Consider the following 22,925-nt stretch of genomic DNA (forward strand, 5'->3'; position numbering starts at 1 on the left):
GAGCAATATTTTGACAGAACCGCACTGTGATTTTCTACTCAATTTAAAAAATGTTAAAGTTCTGGTAACTTCTCCCAACACTTTACTTTTATCTTAAATGGAACTGCTGTAACTTAAGGATGATGGCCTTTTGAACTAGTAAGTATCAGGCAATCCTCTGATGTGTTGCTTTTTAGATAATGCGGTTTTCCAACTTTGGAATGTCGAAGACACAGAAGACGAGGGTTCGATCCCTGGGTCGGGAAGATCCCCTGGAGGAGGAAACAGCAACCCACTCCAGTATCCTTACCTAGGAAATCCCACAGACAGAGGAGCCTGGCAGGCTAAGTCCGTAGTGTCACAAAAAGTCAAACACGACTAAGCCTGCATACGAGCACACGCGCGCGCGCGCACACACACACACACACACACACACACACACACACAGAGTCAAAGAACTCTTTCTTCAAATAAAATCTTACAAGGGATTGAGCGCTATAAACCTGAGCTACTTCAATCACTGGGAACAGAATGGAGGAAAACAGACCCTCGGTTTAAGTCACCATTATCTAAAGATTATAAATTCAAGATAGTTTTATTCATTAGTATTATCTACATTAGCTAGGACTGAGTTTAAGCAGTAATTTACTATTAAGTACAATGTCCGTGAAAAGTAGTTTTAAATTGCTTCTTTTAAAAAGTTTTAACCTTAAAATCTTTAAGTACAAGTTACACACTTTAAAAAGATTTTTTTAATTTAACTACATATGCGATGATAATTGACAGTTGGACCAAATGCACTTTTAAAGTGGCTAGAAATCAGTCACTGTTTTTACAACAGTTACTGTAATCTGTTATGCACCAACACACGTGACACAAACAAATAAGAATTTCATTAGATTTAGTATCTATCTTGCAAAATATCATTCAACGTGTTACCCTTTCTTACGATTGACAGGAGAGTAGCACAATGATCCAGGAACAGGAAGAGCGATGGCAATAAAAATATAAAATACAGTATATGTAGGCTGAAGAAAAGTCAGAATTGACAATGATTTTTTTCAAACTATGAGAAAGTTAATTACAAGGATGCTGAGTAATGTTCCTCCTCTCAAAGTCAGAACTGCAGGAAATGAACTTAAATTGACCCCAGTCGTTTGGATAACTTTTAAAGAACTTCCCGAGACACCAACAGAAAACAAACGCTATAGCAAGCTCCCAGCAGAAGCTCTGGATATTTTTTAACGGTTGTTGACTGCATGTGTTCGTTGTTTGGAGATATACCACAGACACTTCTTTCGGCTGACTTTTCTATGAGAACATTAAGGCTGAATTTAATAAGATCTTCAAGTTACATTTTGCTTCGTAATTCAGTAAGGACGAAATAGCTTATATGGTCCTGTATCATTTATTTAATATAAGCATTGATTGCCTCTGTGCAGACTTTCTAGATGATGCACAAGAAATAGACAAGCAAATGCTGCACCGTGGGTACACGGCAAGCTACTCTGCAGACTAGACTCACTGAAGATAAATGATTTAGGAATCCTTCAATTACCTGACTGCGGAAAACTCCTCATGGAAAATAATTATCAAAAATTAAATTACTCTCTCCAGTGGGGACTTTGTACTTGTTTTAGTAATCTGACTATGATTTTTGTTCACATCTATCAAATAGAAAGGCTTACAAATGAGAACTGAGAGCAAGTGCTAACAAAAAAGTAAGTTGTCCTGTGAAGGCCGAAGGGGCTGGTCACGTGAAGGCAAAGTGAGGGCCGAACGCGCTGGTCACATGAAGGGAAAGCGAGGGCCGAAGGCGCTGGTCACATGAAGGCAAAGTGAGGGCTGACGCAGTCAGACGCCTGTTTTGATGCTTTCCCAGCCTCAGTGTATTCAGGTATTTGGGAACAGAGAAGTTTGTGAAATCTACCTTAACTCCCTCCACAGGAATAATCAAAAAGACAGTGACGGATTGAATAGTCTTCTTTTTCCCACTGGCTGAACCGACATTTTCATCACATAAATCCTCGAGTACCCTTGGGTCTGTTTCTGAACTCTCAATTCTGTACCACTTGGCTTATTTTTCTACCACACTGTTTTAATTACTGTAATTTATAGTACATTCTGTGATCTGGTAAGCCAAGTCTTGCTTTGGTTCTTCATGTTTCAAAATAAGCATAATGTATAACACACATTTTGCATTTTTCATTGATGAAGGTGCTGCACTAATACATTAATGACTGATGGGTGGAAAATAGTTTCCATAAAGAAACGGAAAAATGAGGCAAGGACTTTATTTTTCAAAATCAATCATTATGAGTTTTTTAAAGATGTATTTTTAAAGAACTTTAATACAATACTTAAAATGTACTTTCAATTTAAAGTTATTACAAAATGTTGGCTATATTTTCCATATTGTAATAAAACACATACTTGGAAGCCTATTGTATACCCCAATGTTTGTACCTCCCACACCCCCATGTCAATTCTTACGAATTTTGACATAAGAATTTGACTGGGATATTCAAATTAATAAGATGAAAAAAGATTATATTCATGATTTATTTTCACAGGAAGATGAATGAAAACTTTCATCAAATATCACTGCATAACATATTAAATAATTAAGGCGATTATACATACATTTATAATCTATAACATCCAGTGTTGAGATGAGTCTCTAAAATTAATTTCTGCTCTAATGTTGTATAAATCTATGAAAACTTTTATTAGCACACATTTTTTAGAGGCTAGAGATGGAAAACTACATGAAAACCAAAAACAAAGAAAAGGTTCAAAGTTTCATCTCAGCCAACCCTACCCTTTCAAGAAGAGCTTCATGCATCAGGGCATGCAGCTGACCCCCAACCTGCTGGTCACTGCAGCTGACAGCGCTGCACGTGGCCTGGACGAGCCCTTCACCTCCCAGCGCCAGCGAGGAGACTGGCCACAGGGTTGGAAAGCAGTCCAGACGCCAGGCAGTGGCAGGGCATAAGTTAGTTTTCTCATTATTTCAAAGAAACTCATGATGACCTATCCAGTATTTCTGTGGTAACAGTACATTTCCAAAAATATTTCTGAAGTTAAACCATTTAAACAAAAGGAGATTGCTAACAGTAGTCATAATGACTAAGCTGACTCAAGGAAGAAATAAGAAAGCATTCAAGTTATTTTAAAAAATCAAATTTTTAGAAATAGGTTCAGTGGAAAAAGAATCATAGACTAGACTGCACATTATTTCTTAAAAAAACAGGAGTTTCTGATGAATCGGGAAACTGATTCATTGACATCAACTACAGAGATGTCTGCTTTACGTGGTAAACATCTGCTCTCTTCTTTCTTCCCACACACAATTCAAAGTTCAGTTTATCCATGAAACTTCTCTTTTATGTTAAGGTTTCAACTCACAACCAGTTAAAGTTCGGAAACACTTTTTAAGAAGAAAACAAATTACTGAGGCTTACCGTTAAGTTATTTTTCTTGGAGACACTAGATGGCACTGGAGAGTAAATGAATTTCGCTCCGTGCAGAGGGCAGCAGCAACTAGCCCGAAGTTCCCTGGAACATGAGCCAGATCCCTAACTTTGTCTGCATAATTCTCACTAAAGTTCACCATGCACTGACAGCCACACAGCTACTCTAAACTAATACATAAAGAACTATCTGTGCGCTTACTTTATGAATTATAAAGTCTGACAAATCATTAGAGATCACAAATTTTTCAGCTTTCACAAACTAGTCTTATAGATTATATATATATAAACTACATTAGGACATTATAGGAGAAGGCAGTGGCACCCCACTCCAGTACTCTTGCCTGGAAAATCCCATGGACGGAGGAGCCTGGTGGGCTGCAGTCCATGGGGTTGCTATGAGTCAGACACGACTGAGAACTTCACTTTCACTTTTCACTTTCATGCATTGGAGAAGGAAACAGCAACCCACTCCAGTGTTCTTGCCTGGAGAATCTCAGGGACAAGGGAGCCTGGTGGGCTGCCGTCTATGGGATCACACAGAGCTGGACACGACTGAAGCGACTTAGCAGTAGCCCGACATTATAAAGTATGCTACATAGTAACTGAAGTATGTGACTAGGTATTAAGGAAAAAAATCTCAATCATGAAAAAATCAGTTTTGCCCAACAAGTATTTCAAGAGCACCCTGTATGTGCTATGTGCCAGACACTGGCATTGGCCAGAACACAAAAAGCTTCCTTTTTAGATTTCTCACAGACTGCTTCCTCCTTCCTTTTCCCTTCTTGTCTACTAAGGCAGAGGTCTCCTACGCTCTGTTCAAACAGAGCTCACCACCCAAGCTCATTTCAGTGTTACCAAGCCCAGACCCCACCAGCCAATCAAAAAGGTAGGGTCCCGGAGCACCTCAGTTCCTCTCTGCTCACATGTCATCATGCAGTATAACTAACGGAGGATTTCTTCATTTCTCCTACTGACTGTACGTTCTTTGAGGACAGGAATGATTTTTATTTATTTGTAGGCTCAGTAAATTCAACACAGATTTTGGTACATGGCTGGCATCTAAAATGGCTTGTTAAATGACATGCATAGACATAACGCTTAACCAATGGAGGTCAAACTAAGATTCAGAAGGTTTGAAAATCTTGTCAAAATCCCAAAGTAGTGAATTGGAATTCACACAATCCAACTCCAGAATGGAAACTCTTTGGAAAACTGAGCAACTAGCTGGGGAGCTTTCCTTCTCTTCCCAAGTTCTGGAACAGTGTGGCCAGGCAGGCATTCCCTCTTCTGAAGGGCTGTCCCCAGTTGAGTACGAGCTCAGAGTAAGGAACCAACTGGTTCATCACGCGCCATGTCCCAGAGCAAACGACGACCTGAACAAAGCTGGTGCTCAAAACCACTGTCAATGTCCTGCTGCTGCTGCTGCTGCTGCTGCTGCTGCTGCTGCTGCTAAGTCACTTCAGTCGTGTCCGACTCTGTGTGACCCCATAGATGGCAGCCCACCAGGCTCCCCCGTCCCTGGGATTCTCTAGGCAAGAACACTGGAGTGGGTTGCCATTTCCTTCTCCAATGCATGAAAGTGAAAAGTGAAAGTGAAGTTCTCAGTCGTGTCCAACTCTTAGTGACCCCATGGACTGCAGCCTACCAGGCTTGTCCATCCATGGGATTTTCCAGGCAAGAGTACTGGAGTGGGGTGCCATAGCCTTCTCCATCAATGTCCTATTGGCTTAAAAAAAAAAAAAAAACCCAAACATCATTTCAACACTGTGTTCAATTTCTTCCGCTCACTGGTCTATTGGCTTTCTATCCTCATTTGGATAGATAGCTTTCTATCATCAAATGGAACAATTTCTATTTTCCTCAAAAACTGTCCCTTTCACCTACATTTTCACCTTTGTAAGTATGCTCTCATAATTCGCTATTTTCCACTCTATTGTTTTATTGTCTTTTAAATTAGCTTCAAAATGAGTTCAATAATCACATTTAATGTATTATTTTTAGTGCTTTAATACCATTTGTTTTCTACCATCTCCTAAATTTTCTGTGTTTTAATCTTTTTTCTCTCTGGTAATATGAATGTTGGTTTTAAATTCTACCTGTATAATTTCTGATGTATTTAAATATCATTTAAGCTATGTTTTTCAATGCAGCAATTTTAGAAATTAAATTATTTCCACTGATTCTCATTGGTGAAAAAAGAAATTAATACTTTCGTAAGAATGATTTAGTCCAGGCCATGTCTGTCTTAATCCTTATATTAATATTTATTGCTATCAAGACCAAAATTTTTATTGTAGTCTATTTGGGTTGCATTATTATAATTTTATCACTAAAGTATATATATTTTGTTTTGAAACTGAGTCACCAAGAAATACTTTGTAACTATGATTCAAAATCCAGAGACAATTTTTAAAAAACACTGATAAATATCTATAATGTGTTGTCTTTCATGTACAAAGGAAGAAATATAAGAAAATATACATGTATCTCCTCATCTGTGCAAAGCAATGTTTTACTTTATTTCATACAGTTAGCTTACATTTTAGAAGTATATCAACATCTGTTGCAAGTTATATGGCAGATTAGATCATTTGACACTCCTGAAAAAAACAATTGTAAAATTACTTAAAAGGCTGGATAAAGAATATTTCACAAATATTTTATAAGGCATTGCTGGGCTGAGAAGATTGGAAGGATCCAAAGAAATCTAAAAGGAAGTAAACAAAGGGACTCTGGGAGGTGAGCAAATTTCAATTTTTTTTTTTTTTTCCTCGAGAGCATCAGCTAAAGCCTAGATACAGAGTTGACCCTTGAAGCACATGTTTACCTGTGTGGATCCACTTACGTGCAGATCTCTTTCAACAGATACCACAGTAGCACTGTACATCCAGGACGGGTTGAATGTGCAGACGTGTACTTGTGGGTTCTGAGGGCCGGCAGTAAAGTGACATGTGGATTTGTTCGAGGGTCAACTGTATTGACCTCAGCAGATTCGCATGGCTAACAGGAGACCAGAGGTAAAGCCTGAGACCTCACTACTGGGAAGTCTAATGGGAGACCCCCAGGTGGGTCAAGACCAGCCCAGGGCTATGGGCTCATCTCAGCCTGAAGAGTGAAGACACTACAGCTGCAAGGGGGTGACAAGGAAACCAGAGTACCTTGAATTTATTGCTGCAGAGAAAATAAAAATCTCATCTGAGAAGTAATAACTGCACATCGTGTGGACATGAGGCTTGAATCCATACCACTCAGTGGTTGGGAAGAAAATCTCAACTATACAAATTAATCAAAATAGATTTCAATTGGTGGTACCTTCAGTGAATGGCAAAATCAAGTACATATCTGATCTCGAGAAATAGAACGGGGAAGGAACAACCTCAAGAATATCGACTGAAAGGGGCCAAAGGAATGATATGACTTAAGGGAGTAGAACCCAGTCATTATCCCCTAAAATTATCCTCCCAGGGAGAAAGGCCTCTTTGTGAGGCTTATATGCTGGAGAGAAAACTGGATAAGCAAATAATCAAACAAGGCACAGATAAACATGTAATTGCAGGTTCAGCTCAGTGCTATGAAGGAGAAGGATCTGATATTAAGAAAGCACCGCAGAGTGGAGGCTGACTTAGGAAGGTCAGGAAAGGCTACCGTTCTGCTCTGTGCCCTGCTGCTCCTACGGCTGCACTAACAGGGTACACTTGGTCCCTGAGATGTGGGGAAGAAAGGGGTAAAGACTCCATCAGCCTGGAGGGAACCACAGAGAGTCAAGCAACTGACCTGAGCGGTTTAGAATGAGGTGCCAACTAAAGCTTGAGAAGACATTACCAATCCCTCAATTAAATTACAAAGTGAGTAAGTAAAAGTGAAAGGATTAGATACATGCAGAATCATATTTTACGGGCTTCCCTGGGGCTCAGTCAGCAATGCAGATCGCTTCTAGCACCGGAGACCCAGGTTCCATCCCTGGGTTGGAAAGGTCCCCTCCTGGAGAAAGAAATGGCAACCCTCTCCAGCACTTGTGCCTGGAGAATCCCATGGATGGAGGAGCCTGGTGGGCTGCAGTCCACAGGGTTGCAAAGAGTCGGACACAGCTTAGCAACTAAACCAAAACAGAATTACATTTGGGATATTTGAGCTGCAAAAGCTTTTTCTAAATCGTAATCAGGCAGAAGTCTGCAGCAGAGTAGAGAAGTATGGCCAAGTGATTCAGAGCAGGTGGTCTGGGAACCTAAACCCCAGCTCCAAGCCAGGCCCTGTTAGAGGCCCCTGCACAGCGGACCAGGCTCCCAGTCGTCTGCCCTTTCCACCTCCGCAGACAAGCTCTCCCCACCTTCCCATTCTCCTCCACACAGAGCAGAAGAGGGCCAGCCCACAGGGCAACCTCGCCTCGGTCTGGGGTTCATATCATTTCTTTCCAGGCAGAGCAGCCAGAACGCTGAGCCCACAACCCAGGTGTCAACAGGGAATCTACTGGTCCCAGTTTGGGTCACCAACAGCTGTGACTGAAGGTCAAGGGCCAAAATACAAACACAGCTACTGCAGACCACCTCTGAGGCTTGGGTGGAGACGTCAGGGAAGGAGTGAGAAGACGTGGACTGCTGTAGTTAGTTACACGACAATATGCATCCCAGAAATCTGCAATGTGGGCCACTGTAGTTACACGATAATATGCACCCCAGAAATCATGAAAATTATCGTGAATTATTTTTTACACCTGCATTTACAACTACATTTACAACCCACGTGTCCATGGATGGATGGACGGATAAAGAAACGGGGTACATATACACAATGGAAGACTACTCAGCCATGAAGAGGAACACATTTGAATCTGTTCTAATGAGGTGGATGAAACTAGAGCCCATTACACAGAGTGAAGTACGTCAGAAAGAGAAAGAGACGTATCGTATACTGACACATATATGTGGAATCTGGAGGGACGGCACTGATGAGCCTATTTCCAGAGCAGCAATGGAGAAATTGACACAGAAAACAGACCTCTGGACAAGGTGGGAGGAGAGGAAGGAGAAGTCGGGAGAGGCATGGAGAGAGAAACAGAAATTTACAACACCGTTTGTAAAACAGCCAGTGGGAATTTGCTGTGTGACTCAGGGAACTCAAACAGGGGCTCTGCAGCAGGTTGAAGGTGAGGAGGGGAGGCAGATGGGAGGGAGGCCCGGGAGGGAGGGACATGGGTGTGCCTAGGGCTGATTCTTGTTGGTTATTCATGACAGAAAATCTCAAAATTCTGTAAAGCAATTATCCTTCAATTAAAAATTTTTTAAAATATATTGTAAATTACATACTAATTTTTTAAAAGGAAGTCTTGGTTTTTAAATAAAAATTTCAAGGTTTAGAAAAAAAAATTTTAGAATGACTAGGACAGAAATCTATTCATTATTTCAGTCGCTTCATCATTTTAAAATACCACCAGTATGTAAAAAAGAAAGCATTTACAAGTAGGAGTAATATCTGAGTAATTCTCTTTAATAAGCCCTCTTGCAGACTGCTTCTATGAAAGAAAATAAGAGAGAATACAGGTGAATACATAAATGAATAAAGAGCGGTCCTTATCCTGAACAGCTGTTAATCTTGTAACACAGATCACCACAACATAAGGGGAGCAACGCTGTGCAAATGAAGAGGTCACTTATGAGTAGGGGCACCCAGCCAATGAGGACTTTTTGTGCAGTGACTTCCGGGTTTGGACTACTCTACTATTCATGAACACTGCTAAAAATATCAGAATACTGTGTCTTTATTCCTATTAACATTTTGTACAATATAAATAGCATACATTTTGCTCACTCACAAAACAAGTATCACATTGCAAAAATACATACCAAATCTCAAAGAACAATGCCTAACACACAAGAAATGCAGAGTAAAAGTTTGTAAAATAATGTTATAACTGGGTTTTATTCACTTAACCTATGAAGATAAGTGTTGCTGGTTCAGAGTATTTTTCTAAAATGTTACAGATGTGTTAACACCATAACAAAAATTCAAATGCCAACAACTGAATGTCCTGAAGTAGTTTTGAAAGTGCCTAAGCGAGCTGCACTTGACTGCAGACGGTGCTTTAAGTGAGTCAGTCCAGAAGCACAGGGTCCAGCCTGTTCTGCCAGCAGGTGGACCAGGCACCTCTGAGCAGCTCCAACCCCAGAGCAGCCCGAGTCACCACCCCACAGCCCAGGAATCTATACGCAGCAACTCCATCCCAGCGCTTTTCAGAGTTAGCTTTACAAAGTCTACAAACATCACATAAAACTTCTGCTCTCATTTGCTTCTACTGCAGATTGCGTGTAGAAAAAGGGCAGAGGCTGCCCCCAACACCCCAGCCCACAGTGGTGAAATAACTTCTGTATAGAACAGTGAGTCTAGAAACGCCATTCATGAAATAGCACACCAGAAACCAAACCAAAACAATAAAGAAAAAAAGTTAAGATTTTCATGACTAAATGTCACGATGTTGGTAAAATACTCAACTGGTGATCACCACGTACAGAAACAAAATAGAAAATGCTGGTTAAAGTACTTAATTATGATACATTTGCTGTTTGTAACATAATTTTACAGCTTATAACATTCTCTTATCTAGAATACCTAAATCTAAATTTAGATACTTACGTTATTGCACTCTCCAAGGAAATACAGTGCAAATCCATCAGCTTTTGTGGCTGCCAAAGTAATAAGAAAGGAAGAAACTGATCTCAATGGGAGAATATAACATGCATGAATTCTCTAAGGTGAGACTTCAAATAGGAGTCTTTCGAACGGATTTGTTAGCATAATTAATTTTCATACAGTAAACTGAACTAAATAATTTATGGCTTTCCTGAATTACATACTTAGAATATTTTCATTTCTTTTCATTAGCTATTTCTGTTTTTAAGATGTGACATTCTCAAAGGCACACAGCAATGTACTATGTAATAATATATTGGTCAACGTTTAAATATTAGAATTATTAGAAAATATTTTTAAAATTTGAAACATATTTAATTTTAAAGCATTTAAAAAATAGACAAATGACATTTATAATACTGAATAACCAATATAAGCATCAACCAAAGAATGATGTATATGCCTACATGTTATTAGTGAAGAGAACATAATTTAATTTACTTTGGTACAATCTTTCTACTAGGAGGAACATTAAACGTTCCTTACCGATTTTGATGATGCTGCTCAATTCATAGAGGAGTAGCTGGTTGTCCCCTCCTGTATCCAACCGCTGTTCTATATAGCTGTTCAGTTCATACACAACTCCTTGCATATTTGTATCTTGATACTTTGAATTAAAAAAAGAGGCATAATTAAATATAAAAAAATAAAAATTCCTTAGTTTGTCACATATGCAATTAATATACATGACTTTATATTATATGTTAGCTGTTCATGATATTTTTATAGAGCATGATTTAATTATTATGATGGACCATAAAAAGAGATTGAAAGTTAAAATTGCTACAACTTAGGATACTTATAGACTCCATGAATGAATATTTATATTAAAATATAGAGTGTTACAAGTTTGTTTCTGAAGTTTTAAATACAAGGTAATCAAGAAAGCTGGATCAGTAAAAACAGTTCGGAAATTTGTTAACTGACTGAAACGTCCTAAGACGCCCTGCACTGGGTGAAACGATGCTTGTTTATTACTCTCCACTCACTGGGGTCCATGGAGTGACCCCTGGACCCACGTGAGTCTGATCTCAACCCTGCCACTAGAACAGGAAGGGAGGCTCTCATGGGAGCTGCCCCTGCGAGAGCAGCAGCCCCAGCAAGCCCGTGGTGCTCGCCCCACTGGGCGGCCAGGGCAGGAGCTGGTGGACAAAGGTCTGGGAAGACGGTGGAGGCTACGCCCAATGCTGTGTCTTCTTCAAAGGACGGAAAACCCATCTTCTGGTGAGCCTCCGTGCCACCAAGCATGCCTTCCCAAGCCTCCTCTCCAAACCACGGACATGGTGAACTTTTAAATAAAATTCTCTCACTCTGAGGCTCAACAGGCTCCTGGGGCTCCCCAGGGCACTTAGCCTAAAGGCTTCTCCCAGGATGGTCTCTGAACTCTGCAAAACGTGGTGATTATCTGCTGCAGAAACCATCTCAGGCTGTCTCTCTTTCACGCACTCACTAGACCACTCAGCCATCTTTCTCTCCGAAAGCCCTACCGTTCGTTGTTATTGTTGAGCCCTGCACTCATCCCTCTGCTGGATGGATACACAACAGAACGGATGAGGCCATCAGTCAGTTGCTCCACAAACTCGCGCTGCCAGAGCTGACGATCCACTACCAACACGAGAAATGCTAAAGCCTGGACAAGGTAAAACTCCAATCCTCAAGGAACTCACACTCCAGCTGGAAGAGAGTAAGTAAGCAAGCCACGCAGTGCGATGGAAGGTGATGGGCACGGCGCAGACAGGAGATCCGGGAAGGCTGACGGTACTCGGCTTCGGAGGAAAGGAAGGCTTTTTAAACGGGATGCTCAGGGACAGAAGGATCCAGGGACACGAGAGACATGGACAGGCTCCGGTGAAGCCTAGAACCGTGAAGGGCGGGTCTGCCTAGCGCCCCCAGCTGCCTTGTAGAAGGACGCTGGTCGTCCACCACCTCTCTCTGCTACTGACCTATTAACAGACTTAAGTCCAGGCAGACCCTAGAAAACGAAGTATCAAGGATAAACTGTCAAGAGATGAGACGGATGAGATCCAGCTAACCTATACAAACCTGGGCTTCCTTGGTGGCTCAGAGGGTAAAGCGTCTGCCTGCAATGCAGGAGACCCGGGTTCGATCCCTGGGTCGGGAAGACCCCCCTGGAGAAGGAAAAGGCAACCCACTCCAGTATTCTTGCCTGGGGAATCCCATGGACAGAGGAGCCTGGAAGGCTACAGCCCATGGGGTCGCAAAGCATCGGACACGACTGAATGACTTCACTCACACATGGAAACCTGGGAAACAAATGAGGATGAACCTCACGGGGGCTTGGGTTGGGCAGAATAAAGATAACATCGGATCAGGCAGATGGAGGAGGGGTGCAGTAAACAGAAGTACCGGGTTCAGTGGGCTTGCAGTCGAGAAGCTGAAATCTGCATCACCCCCCCTCCCCAAAGGCTGATATTTAATGCAGCTGAAAATCAGAACTTCCCCGGTATATACTCTAATCTTGGCAACACTGGAAGGCTAGCGTGGATTCTTCCTGCCAGACCCAGTGACCCGCCCCTTAGCTATATCCGATGGACACTCCCTTCCTCAAGGCCATGACAAGTACATTCCCCAGGCCATGCCGGCCTGTGTGCAGAGCTCGGGGGTGTGGGCCCTGAGTGACTCTGGGAACCACTACGGTTCAAAGGGTTTTCCTGATTCACTGAGCACATGGGATCCTGGCCTCACAGGGGACAGGAGGCCACGCACACTAACCAGAGACAAGGCGGGTACTGTTAGCATAGTGGACAGAACAGAAGCTGCGATCAGAATGACCTGGCCGGCGGAGGTCTTCCACCTGCATCAAGCACCTGACCACAGGGTCCCTGCAGCTGAAACAGACAGGGCGACCTCCTGCCTCAAGGTGGGTTTTTAGTCACTCAGTAGAGGAGTCCCTGTAAAAATGATAATTTTCCCTGACGATGTAATTGTGAGACCAGGCCCTTCAATGTGACCGGAATGCAGTGCTGAGATCAGTGACCAGCTGCTTTCCATCTCTTTGGGACAGGAAATGGGTCGTCACACACAAGCGAGAACAAGGAGACACTTGGGGTTATGGACACTTTATCATGAGATTTCCTTTCAAGTCTCCGAGCTTTCATTTTTATCATTTGCGTAATAAGAAAGTTGAAATAGACTGTATTTAAGATATCTTTCAACAGTAACCTTCTGTGGCAATCTATGACCTCAAATTTTGTTGCTGTTTATATTAAACTTCAAATTCTAATCTTGAAAATAATACATGGGTTACTTTCAGTAGACCCTGTTTCCTTTGATTAGCAATAATTGCATAAATACCATAAAATCAAAATATTTAACTATGATTTACTAATTTATGCCAACATAATATTACCTCTCAAATATCAAAGGTTCAGATGGTAAAGAATCTGCCTGCAATGCAGGAGACCTGGGTTCAATCCCTGGTTTGGGAAGACCCCTTGGAGAAGGGAATGGCAATCCACTCCAGTACTCTTGCCTGGAGAATCCCATGGCGAGAGGAGCCTGGTGGGCTACAGCCCATGGGGTCACAAAGAGTTGGACACGACTAAACGACTAATACACACACTTTCACAGTTAGTGGATCATTCAAACACAATATACTAAAAATGTTAATAATAATTACAATTATTTGGCCTCAGCCTTATGGCCATTTTGCTGTTCATGAGTACTATTATGAGAAGAAAAGCAGTGGGGATGAAAGTCAGCTAAGGCACTCCTCTTACGGAAACATGATGAAGAAAGTTTACCCAGAGATGAGTTCAACTCAGTGGAATAAACTTTCAGTTCTATGTCCTGACTAATAGGAAATTACAACCGTGTATTAGTGAAGTTGTTAAGAACTTGTATTTGCATAGCATTTCAACTTCGCAAAGTCCTTTCAACACTGCCTTTATTAACAGAACCCATATAAAGTGTGCACCGAGTATCACAGACATTTCTCAATCAAGAGGAGTCAGAAGTCGAAGGTTCAATGAATTGGGCAGTGGAAACCTTAGAATCAAACTGGACACAGTCACCCTCATTTTCTGTTCCACATTGGTTTTCAAGCAGTAGTTGCTTTTCATTAGAGAAACCACACACACACACACACACACACACACACACACACAGACACAAAGGATTTGCAGAGATATGACTCCATTGATAGGACTGTGGTGATCTAACATTAAAACTGGGAACTATGTCAGCCAGGCACTGAAACTGTGAACTCTATCAAGCTCTGACAGATGGTGCTGCTTCCCATGAAACCGCACCATGTCCTGAATCATCCCTGTGAGTTTGCTGTGGTGCCTGAGGGCATCTGGAACACAACTTGGGGACCAGGGAATAGCCACTCTGTCACCCAGAGAGAAATAAAATTTTACATGACACAATGATTCTGGAGAAGATGCTTGAGAGTGCCCTGGACTGCAACGAGATCAGACCCATCAATCCTAAAGGAAATCAACCCTGAACATTCACTGAAGGACCAATGCTAAAGCTGAAGCTACAATACGTTAGCCACCTGATGCGAAGAGCCAAGTCATTGGAAAAGACCCTGATTCTGGGAAAGATTGAGGGCAGGAAGAGAAAGGGGCAACAGAGGATGAGATAGTTGGATGGCATCACCGACTTGATGGACATGAGTTTGAGCAAGCTCCAGGAGTTGGTGATGGACACGGAAGACTGGCGTGCTGCAGCCCATGGGGTCGCAAAAAGTCGAACATGACTGAGCAACAATATTAGTACTGACTGAATCAGTTCAGTTCAGTTCAGTTGCTGAGTCGTGTCCGACTCTTTGCAACCCCATGAACTGCAGCACACCAGCCCTCTCTCTCCATCACCGACTCCGGAGTCCACCCAAACCAATGTCCATCGAGTCGATGATGGCATCCAACCATCTCATCCTCTGTCATCCCCTTCTCCTCCTGCCCTCAATCTTTCCCAGGATCAGGGTCTTTTCCAATGAGTCAGCTCTTCGCATCAGGTGGCCAAACTATTGGAGTTTCAGCTTCAGCATCAGTCCCACCAATGAACACCCAGGACTGATCTCCTTAAGGATGGACTGGTTGGATCTCCTTGCAGTCCAGGGGACTCTCAGGAGTCTTCTCCAGCACCACTAAATGGAGAAGTATTAATTCCGATTCAGAAAGAAAGCTGAGAGCTGCTCTTACCAGAAGAACAAGCATTCTCAGACTTGCTAAAGTGAACTAGGTGTTTAAACAATAACCAGAAGTTCACTTCACCAGGAGAGCTTGGATGAAATTCTCAGACAGTGGAGTTATGTTGGATAAACACAGACATACATGCAAAAACAGCTCAGTTTTCAGTATAAAGCTGAATATTTGAATAATATCTTCTATTCATCATTCTTTAGATTTCTTGTTTCTTTTTAAATTTACCTTTTTGTCACTTTTTGTTTTGACATTAGTTCAGTTCAGTCGCTCAGTCATGTCCGACTCTTTGCAACCCCATGAACTGCAGCACACCAGGCCTCCCTGTCCATCACCAACTCCCGGAGTCCACCCAAACCCATGTCCATCGAGTCGATGATGCCATCCAACCATCTCATCCTCTGTCATCCCCTTCTCCTTCTGCCCTCAATCTTTCCCAGCATCAGGGTCTTTTCCAATGAGTCAGTTCTTTACATCAGGTGGCCAAACTATTGGAGTTTCAGCTTCAGCATCAGTCCTTCCAATGAACATCCAGAACTGATCTCCTTTAGGATGGACTGGTTGGATCTCCTTGCAGTCCAAGGGACTCTCAGGAGTCTTCTCCAACACCACAGTTCAAAAGCATCAATTCTTCGGTGCTCAGCTTTCTTTATAGTCCAACTCTCACATCTATACATGACCACAGGAAAAACCATAGCCTTGACAGACGGACCTTTGTTGGTAAAATAACGTCTCTGCTTTTTAATATGCTGTCCAGGTTGGTCATAACTTTCCTTCCAAGGAGTAAGCATCTTTTAATTTCATGGCTGCAGTCACCATCTGCAGTGATTTTGGAGCCCAAAAAAATAAAGTCTGACACTGTTTCCACTGTTTCCCCATCTATTTCCCATGAGGTGATGGACCAGATGCCATGATCTTAGTTTTCTGAATGTTGAGCTTTAAGACAACTTTTTCACTCTCCTCTTTCACTTTTATCAAGAGGCTCTTTAGTTCTTCTTCACTTTCTGCCATAAGGGTGGTGTCATCTGCATATCTGAGGTTATTGATATTTCTGCCAGCAATCTTGATTTCAGCTTGTGCTTCTTCCAGTCCAGTGTTTCTCATGATGGACTCTGCATATAAGTTAAATAAGCAGGGTGACAATATACAGCCTTGGTGTACTTCTTTTCCTATTTGGAACCAGACTGTTGCTCCATGTCCAGTTCTAACTGTTGCTTCCTGACCTGCATATAGGTTTCTCAAGAGGGAGGTCAGGTGGTCTGGTATTCCCATCTCTTTCAGAATTTTTCACAGTTTATTGTGATCCACACCGTCAAAGGCTTTGGCATTGTCAATCAAGCAGAAATAGATGTTTTTCTGGAACTCTCTTGCTTTTTCCATGATCCAGCAGATGTTGAAATTTGATCTCTGGTTCCTCTGCCTTTTCTAAAACCACCTTGAACATCAGGAAGTTCACGGTTCATGTGTTGCTGAAGCCTGGCTTGGAGAATTTTGAGCGTTACTTTACTCGTGTGTGAGAGAGTGCAATAGTGCAGTAGTTTGAGCATTGTCTGGCATTGCCTTTCTTTGGGATTGGAATGAAAACTGACCTTTTCCAGCCCTGTGGCCACTGCTGAGTTTTCCATATTTGCTGGCATAATTTTAACATAGTACAAGAAAGTCTTGTATACCATCAATTATTTACATTTGATCATATTTGCCTTGGCTTAGTCAGTAAAGTGTCTGCCTGCAATGCAGGAGACCTGGGTTAGATCGCTGGGTCAGGAGGATCCCCCGCAGAATGAAATGGCAACCCACTCCAGGATTCTTGCCTGGGGAATCCCATGGTCAGAGAAGCCCGGCAGGCTTCAGTCCATGGGGTTGCAAGAGTCAGACATTACGTAGTGACTACACCACCACCACATTTGCCTTATCCTCGTGGTAAATTCTTTCCCTTCCTTCCCCACTTCCCTCTCTCTCTCTTTCCATCTCTCCCCATGTGTGTCTTATCTGTCTATCCATCTATACACACATATATACACATAAACTAGAAATACATATTTTTATGAATATTTGAGAGGAAGTTGTTATGTTCCTTTAACCGAAACCTTCAGGATATATTTCCTAAGAAAAAGAACAATAAGAGAGTAAACACTGAATTTGTACAGAGTGTGAGAGACATAGGCCAACATAGTTATCATAATCAGAAAAGTAGATAAATTCATATTCAAATTTGATACCTTGTCCCAATATTGTCTTTATAATTATCCCTTCCTCACTGGGCGAGGTTCAAATTCCAAATCATATATGCCAGTTAGTTGCCATGTCTCTTTCGTATACTTAATGTGGAACAATTCCACAGCCTTTCTTTGCATTCTTGAACTCAATGTTTTTGAGGAATATGAGTCAATTCTGACTTGCCTGATATTTTCTCAAGATCAGATTTAGAGGTTTTGTATTTTGGGCAAGAGTGAAGTGAGGTGATGGAGGTAGAACACCATCGTCTATCCTGGATTTGCTCTTTGGCATTCTGCTGGGGAGAAGAGCTTGCTGTTTCCCCTCATTCATTCATTTACATGAGTATGGGCTCACAGATGCTGATTTTATTCAATGTGTTAACTAATTAATATTAATTTATATTGTTATACATGCATTTTAATGCTCAAATTGTCCCAAACTTGACCAATGGAAACCCCTTCAGGATAGCTCCCATGCTCTTTTCACAAATCTTCTTGATTCTTTCAATACTTTCTTATCAAACATTTTGCTAGCCCTTGATCCAGCTATTTCTGCTTCTCAAAGAAGACCTAGTTTCTTTTAGTGGCAAATGATATTTAAAATCCAAGAGCTGGAGCTATATGTGCCCACTACTGTCACTGATTCTAAGCTTCTCATCAAGACAAATATAATATATATATATATGAGGGAACCTCATGTAAATATATGTATTATATTATACTTACATGGGCAATTAATCTATGACAAAGGAGGCAAGAATATCTAATAGAGAAAAGACAGTCTCTCCAAGAAGTGGTGCTGTGGACACTGGACAGCTACAGGTAAAAGGGTGAAACCAGAACACTCTCTAGCACCACATGCAAAAATAAATGGATGACAGACCTAAGTGTAAGACCAGATACCAGAAAACTCCTCGAGGAAGACGCCAAGAGAACACTCCTACACAAATTGCAGCCATGTTTTTTAGATCTGTCTCCTAGAGTAAAGAAAATAAGAGCAAAAAATGTTTTTAAAAAGGATCTAATTAAATTTAAAAGCTTTTGCACAGGAAAGGAAGTCATTAACAAAACGAAAAGACAGCCTACGAAGTGGGAAAAGATAGTTGCAAATAATGATTGACAAGGAGTTAACATCCAACATATATAAACAGCTCACCAATTCAACATCAAAACAACAAAGAAACTGATTTAAAAATGAGCAGAAGAATGAAGTAGACATTTGTCCAACAATATTCAACATCAGTAATCATTAGGCAAACGCAAATCAAAACCACGATGAGATATCACCTCATACTCGTCAGAATGGCTACCATCAGAAAGAACACAAATAATAAATGTTGGTGAAAACGGAACTCCTGTGCACTGTTGGTGGGAATGTAAATTGGTACAGCCACTGTGGAAAATAAGGGGTTTCTCAAAAACAAAAAAACCAACCTAAAAATAGAACTATGTTATGACCCAGCAATTCCATTCCTGAGTATATATCCAAAAACTCCAAAACACAAATTAAAACAGACATACGTACCCCAAAGTTCACAGCAGCTTTATTTACAACTGCCAAGATACGCAAGCAACCTAAGTGCCCGTCAACAGATGAATGGAGAAAGATGTGAGATATAATGGGGTACGACTCAGCCCTAAAAGAGGAAACATTGCCAGCTGCGGCAACGAGGATGGACTGGGAGGACGTTATGCTACGTGAGATAAGTCAGAGAGACAAACCCTGCATGACATCACTTATATGCGGAATCAAAAAACTACAACACGCCGGTGAATAAAGCAAAAAAGAAGCAGGCTCACAGAATAGTGACAGGACTACGGTCACCAGCTGGGAGAGGGCAACAAGAGAGGGCAACGCTGGGGAAGAGGGTTAAGAGGTACAGACTACCACATATAAAGTGAGCCACAAGAATACGTTGTTCAGCATGGAGAATAGAGCCAACATTTTATAATAACTCTACATGGAGTATCATCTCTAAAAACTGCTGCTAAGTCGCTTCAAGTCGTGTCCAACTCTGTGTGACCCCACGGATGGCAGCCCACCAGGCTCCCCTGTCCCTGGGATTCTCCAGGCAAGAACACTGGAGTGGGTTGCCATTTCCTTCTCCAATGCATCAAAGTGAAAAGTGAAAGCGAAATCACTCAGCCGAGTCCGACTCTTCGCAACCGCATTGACTGCAGCCCACCAGGCTCCTCTGTCCATGGGATTCTCCAGGCAAGAGTACTGGAGTGGGGTGCCATTGCCTTCTCCCACTTTAAAAAATGTTAACCGCTAAATTGTATACCTGAAACTTATATTGTGAGGCAATCATACTTCAATAAAAATAAGATTTTTAAAAATTAAAGCATAGTTCTCAGAAAAATATAGAAACAAAATTATACTAGGCAAATACTTAAGAGGGTTATTCCTGGGTGGAAAAGTACATGTATGTTTAACTTTACAAGCAAGTGGCAAACCTTTTTCAATGTTACATATTAAGAATAAAGTTATCAAAATGATTCGGGTATTTTAGAGGAAAATAAATTATAAATAAAGGTCATTTATTTCATACAAACACCACAGGCAGGAGAATTCTAACTAAGCGTGGGCAATCACAAATGAAGAGTTAAGGAAACCTGTGGGCCTCAGAGGCACTGCAGGAGAAAAAGAGCTAGGAAAGAAGACGCCACTGACTCTTCGCAAATGCCATTGTAAAGTTTAAAAATCCTTAACAGAAAGCAAGGGATTAGCAGATACTCATCCTGACACCAAGGGGAAGCTGCCTAGCTTGTCCTGCACTTAACTGAGTACACAGGGAAGGCGGCAACGTGAAGCTGGTTCAGAGTCCTCCACAGCAGACTTCAGGAGTTCAGAGGAAGCATCCTACAAAAAGCTACAAAGGATGGAGAAACCTGGATGAAGGCCGAAGAGCAACAACCAGGACAAGAGGACAGAATGACCGCAGGCTACACTCAGGCAAGGCAGGAAGTCCAAGTTAAAAGTGGTGAAAGCAAGCATGCTACAAATGAGGGAGGCATTCTTTTGAAAACATATCGCCAGCTCAACATAAGTACAATTCAGTTCAGTTCAGTCGCCCAGTCATGTCTGACTCTGCGACCCCATGGACTGCAGCGCGCCAGGCCTCCCTGTCCATCACCAGCTCCTGGAGTTCACTCAGACTCATGTCCATCGAGTCGGTGATACCATCCAACCATCTCATCCTCTGTCGTCCCCTCCCTGCCTTCAATCTTTCCCAGCATCAGGGTCTTTTCAAATGAGTCAGCTCTTTCCATCAGGTGGCCAAAGTATTGGAGTTTCAGCTTCAACAACAGTCCTTCCACAGAATATTCTGGACTGATTTCCTTTGGGATGGACTGGTTGGATTTCCTTGCAGCCCAAGGGACTCTCAAGAGTCTTCTCCAACACCACACTTCGAAAGTATCACTTCTTCAGCACTCAGCTTTCTTTATAGTCCAACTATCACATCCATACATGACTACTGGAAAAGTCACAGCCTTGACTAGAGGGATCTTTTAAAAACTAACTTTCCTAAAGAATACTTAAGTTTTCAAAGGACTATTTTAACTAATGTAATTTAGGGCAAAAAAGTCTAAGAGATGAAAGGGCTTTTCATGATGATAAATTAACTTAGGAAAATGAGTCCATGAGATAAGACATCTTCAAATCACTCATGCAGTAAACATTTCTGATATGTCTAAGACTGTTAACAGAAAAAAATTAAGCAATCAAGAGCAGATGAATAAAGAGAAGGTTAAAGAAACAAAAGATATATCTAAGTGTTTTACCCAGTAGATGTATTTGTGAATGTCAATATGTAAATAAGTCTTTTTAAACAAATATTTCCTCAGCAATGTGTCAAGCACTACTACTGTATAAGTATCCGACAAGGCTCTATCACTCATGGAATTGAAATCCCAGTGGGGAGAAAGCAATATACAAGAAAACAGTGATAATGTCTACGGCAAAAATGTGTGCCCTGTCATGTAAAACTCTGTGTGATCCCATGGACTACAGCCCTGCCAGGCTCCTGTGTCCACGGAATTCTCCAGTCAAGAATACTAGAGCAGATTGCCATACCCTTCTCCAGGGGATCTTTCCAACCCAGAGATGGAACACAAGTCTCCTACATTGCAGGCAGATTCTTTACCATCTGAGCCACCAGGGAAACCCTACCTGGGAAGCCCAAAAGAAACATACTATGATTCTGTTGCCATCTTTAACGGAATAAACTACGATCCAGGAGAAACTGGATTTTATGCACAACTGTTCTTTGACTAGATCATTACTATGTTTTTGCTTCTTACAACAAAGAAATGTGCCCCAAGCAATGGACTTTAATTAGCCTCTGACTCCGTGACCGGGCTTCCCAGGCGTCAGCTGTGGTGAAGAATCTGGCTGCCAGTGCAGGAGTCTAAAGAGACACAGATTCAGCCCCTGGGTCGGGAAGACCCCCTCCTGGAGAAGCGAATGGCACCCACTCCAGTACTCTTGCCTGGAGAATCCCATGGACAGAGGAGCCCGGCGGGCTACAGTCCATGAGGTCGCAGAGTCGGACACGACTGAGCGACTTAGCACTCCTTCTCTTCCTTCCCTTCTGTTGCCAAGAACATACTATACTAAGATCAACAGCTTCATACAGTTTCTCTGCTGTTAATATTTTCCAGCATCTACACTCTCTAAAACAGAGTTGTGGTTGCCAAGAATGGTCTTAAAAAACAGGTACCAATTTAGAATCTTGTGAAAGAAGAATGTGTTCGGTTCCCATTTAAAAAACATCATAATGGCTTGATAGTGTGTTTAATCACTATCACCGTGATTAATAGGATCTGTGTTCTTCTATATATCACGGATATCATTTTATTATCACTGATCAGGAACAAACCATAACAGACAGATGGTCTATGTGTCTATCGTTAAGATTACAGGTTTCATCCTCAGCATGAGCAAAGACAAATCGCTGTCTGTAGCCACCGTTTTCCGGTATGCCGATAGCACGCAACATGTTCTCACAGCAGACTGATGCACTCAGCTACTCAGGGCGACGTCCTGCCGCTCACTCTCTGCGGAAGCCAAGGTGCTGAGAACTGATCCTCCACACAGGCTTCAGAGGTTTCTGTGGCTATAGTTAGTAACTAGCCGCCAAAGCTGCGAAACAAAATTTAGCTGAAACGAACCATACTGTGCTTTGTAAGAAATTTTGCTTTGAGTTTCACAAAACTCACATTCGAGTGCCTGAAGCTATTTTGCCTTGTGTCATATGGAAAACACAGCCTCTGCTGGCAGGCTTCCAGCCAGTATTCCTCGGGAGAGTGGGTGATTCTTCCATCAGGGTGAGACATCCTTGTTCAGTTCAGTTCAGTCGCTCAGTCATGTCCAGATCTTTGCAACCCCATGGACT

At 41.9% G+C, this 22,925-nt stretch overlaps 1 protein-coding gene across 1 annotated transcript in view; it reads right to left on the minus strand.

Annotated features, from left to right (window-relative positions):
* Positions 1-22,925, minus strand: part of PDE10A (phosphodiesterase 10A) — a 265,628-nt gene that overhangs the window by 68,007 nt on the left and 174,696 nt on the right. Inside the window, exons 4-5 of the mRNA XM_052645868.1 lie at positions 10,626-10,746; positions 10,083-10,132 (exon numbers count right to left, since the gene is read on the minus strand). Coding sequence (XP_052501828.1) covers positions 10,083-10,132; positions 10,626-10,746 — 171 coding nt within the window. The remainder of the gene's footprint in view (positions 1-10,082; positions 10,133-10,625; positions 10,747-22,925) is intronic.

This window comes from Budorcas taxicolor, chromosome 9, assembly GCF_023091745.1.
Source record: "Budorcas taxicolor isolate Tak-1 chromosome 9, Takin1.1, whole genome shotgun sequence".
Classification (NCBI taxonomy): Eukaryota; Metazoa; Chordata; class Mammalia; order Artiodactyla; family Bovidae; genus Budorcas; species Budorcas taxicolor.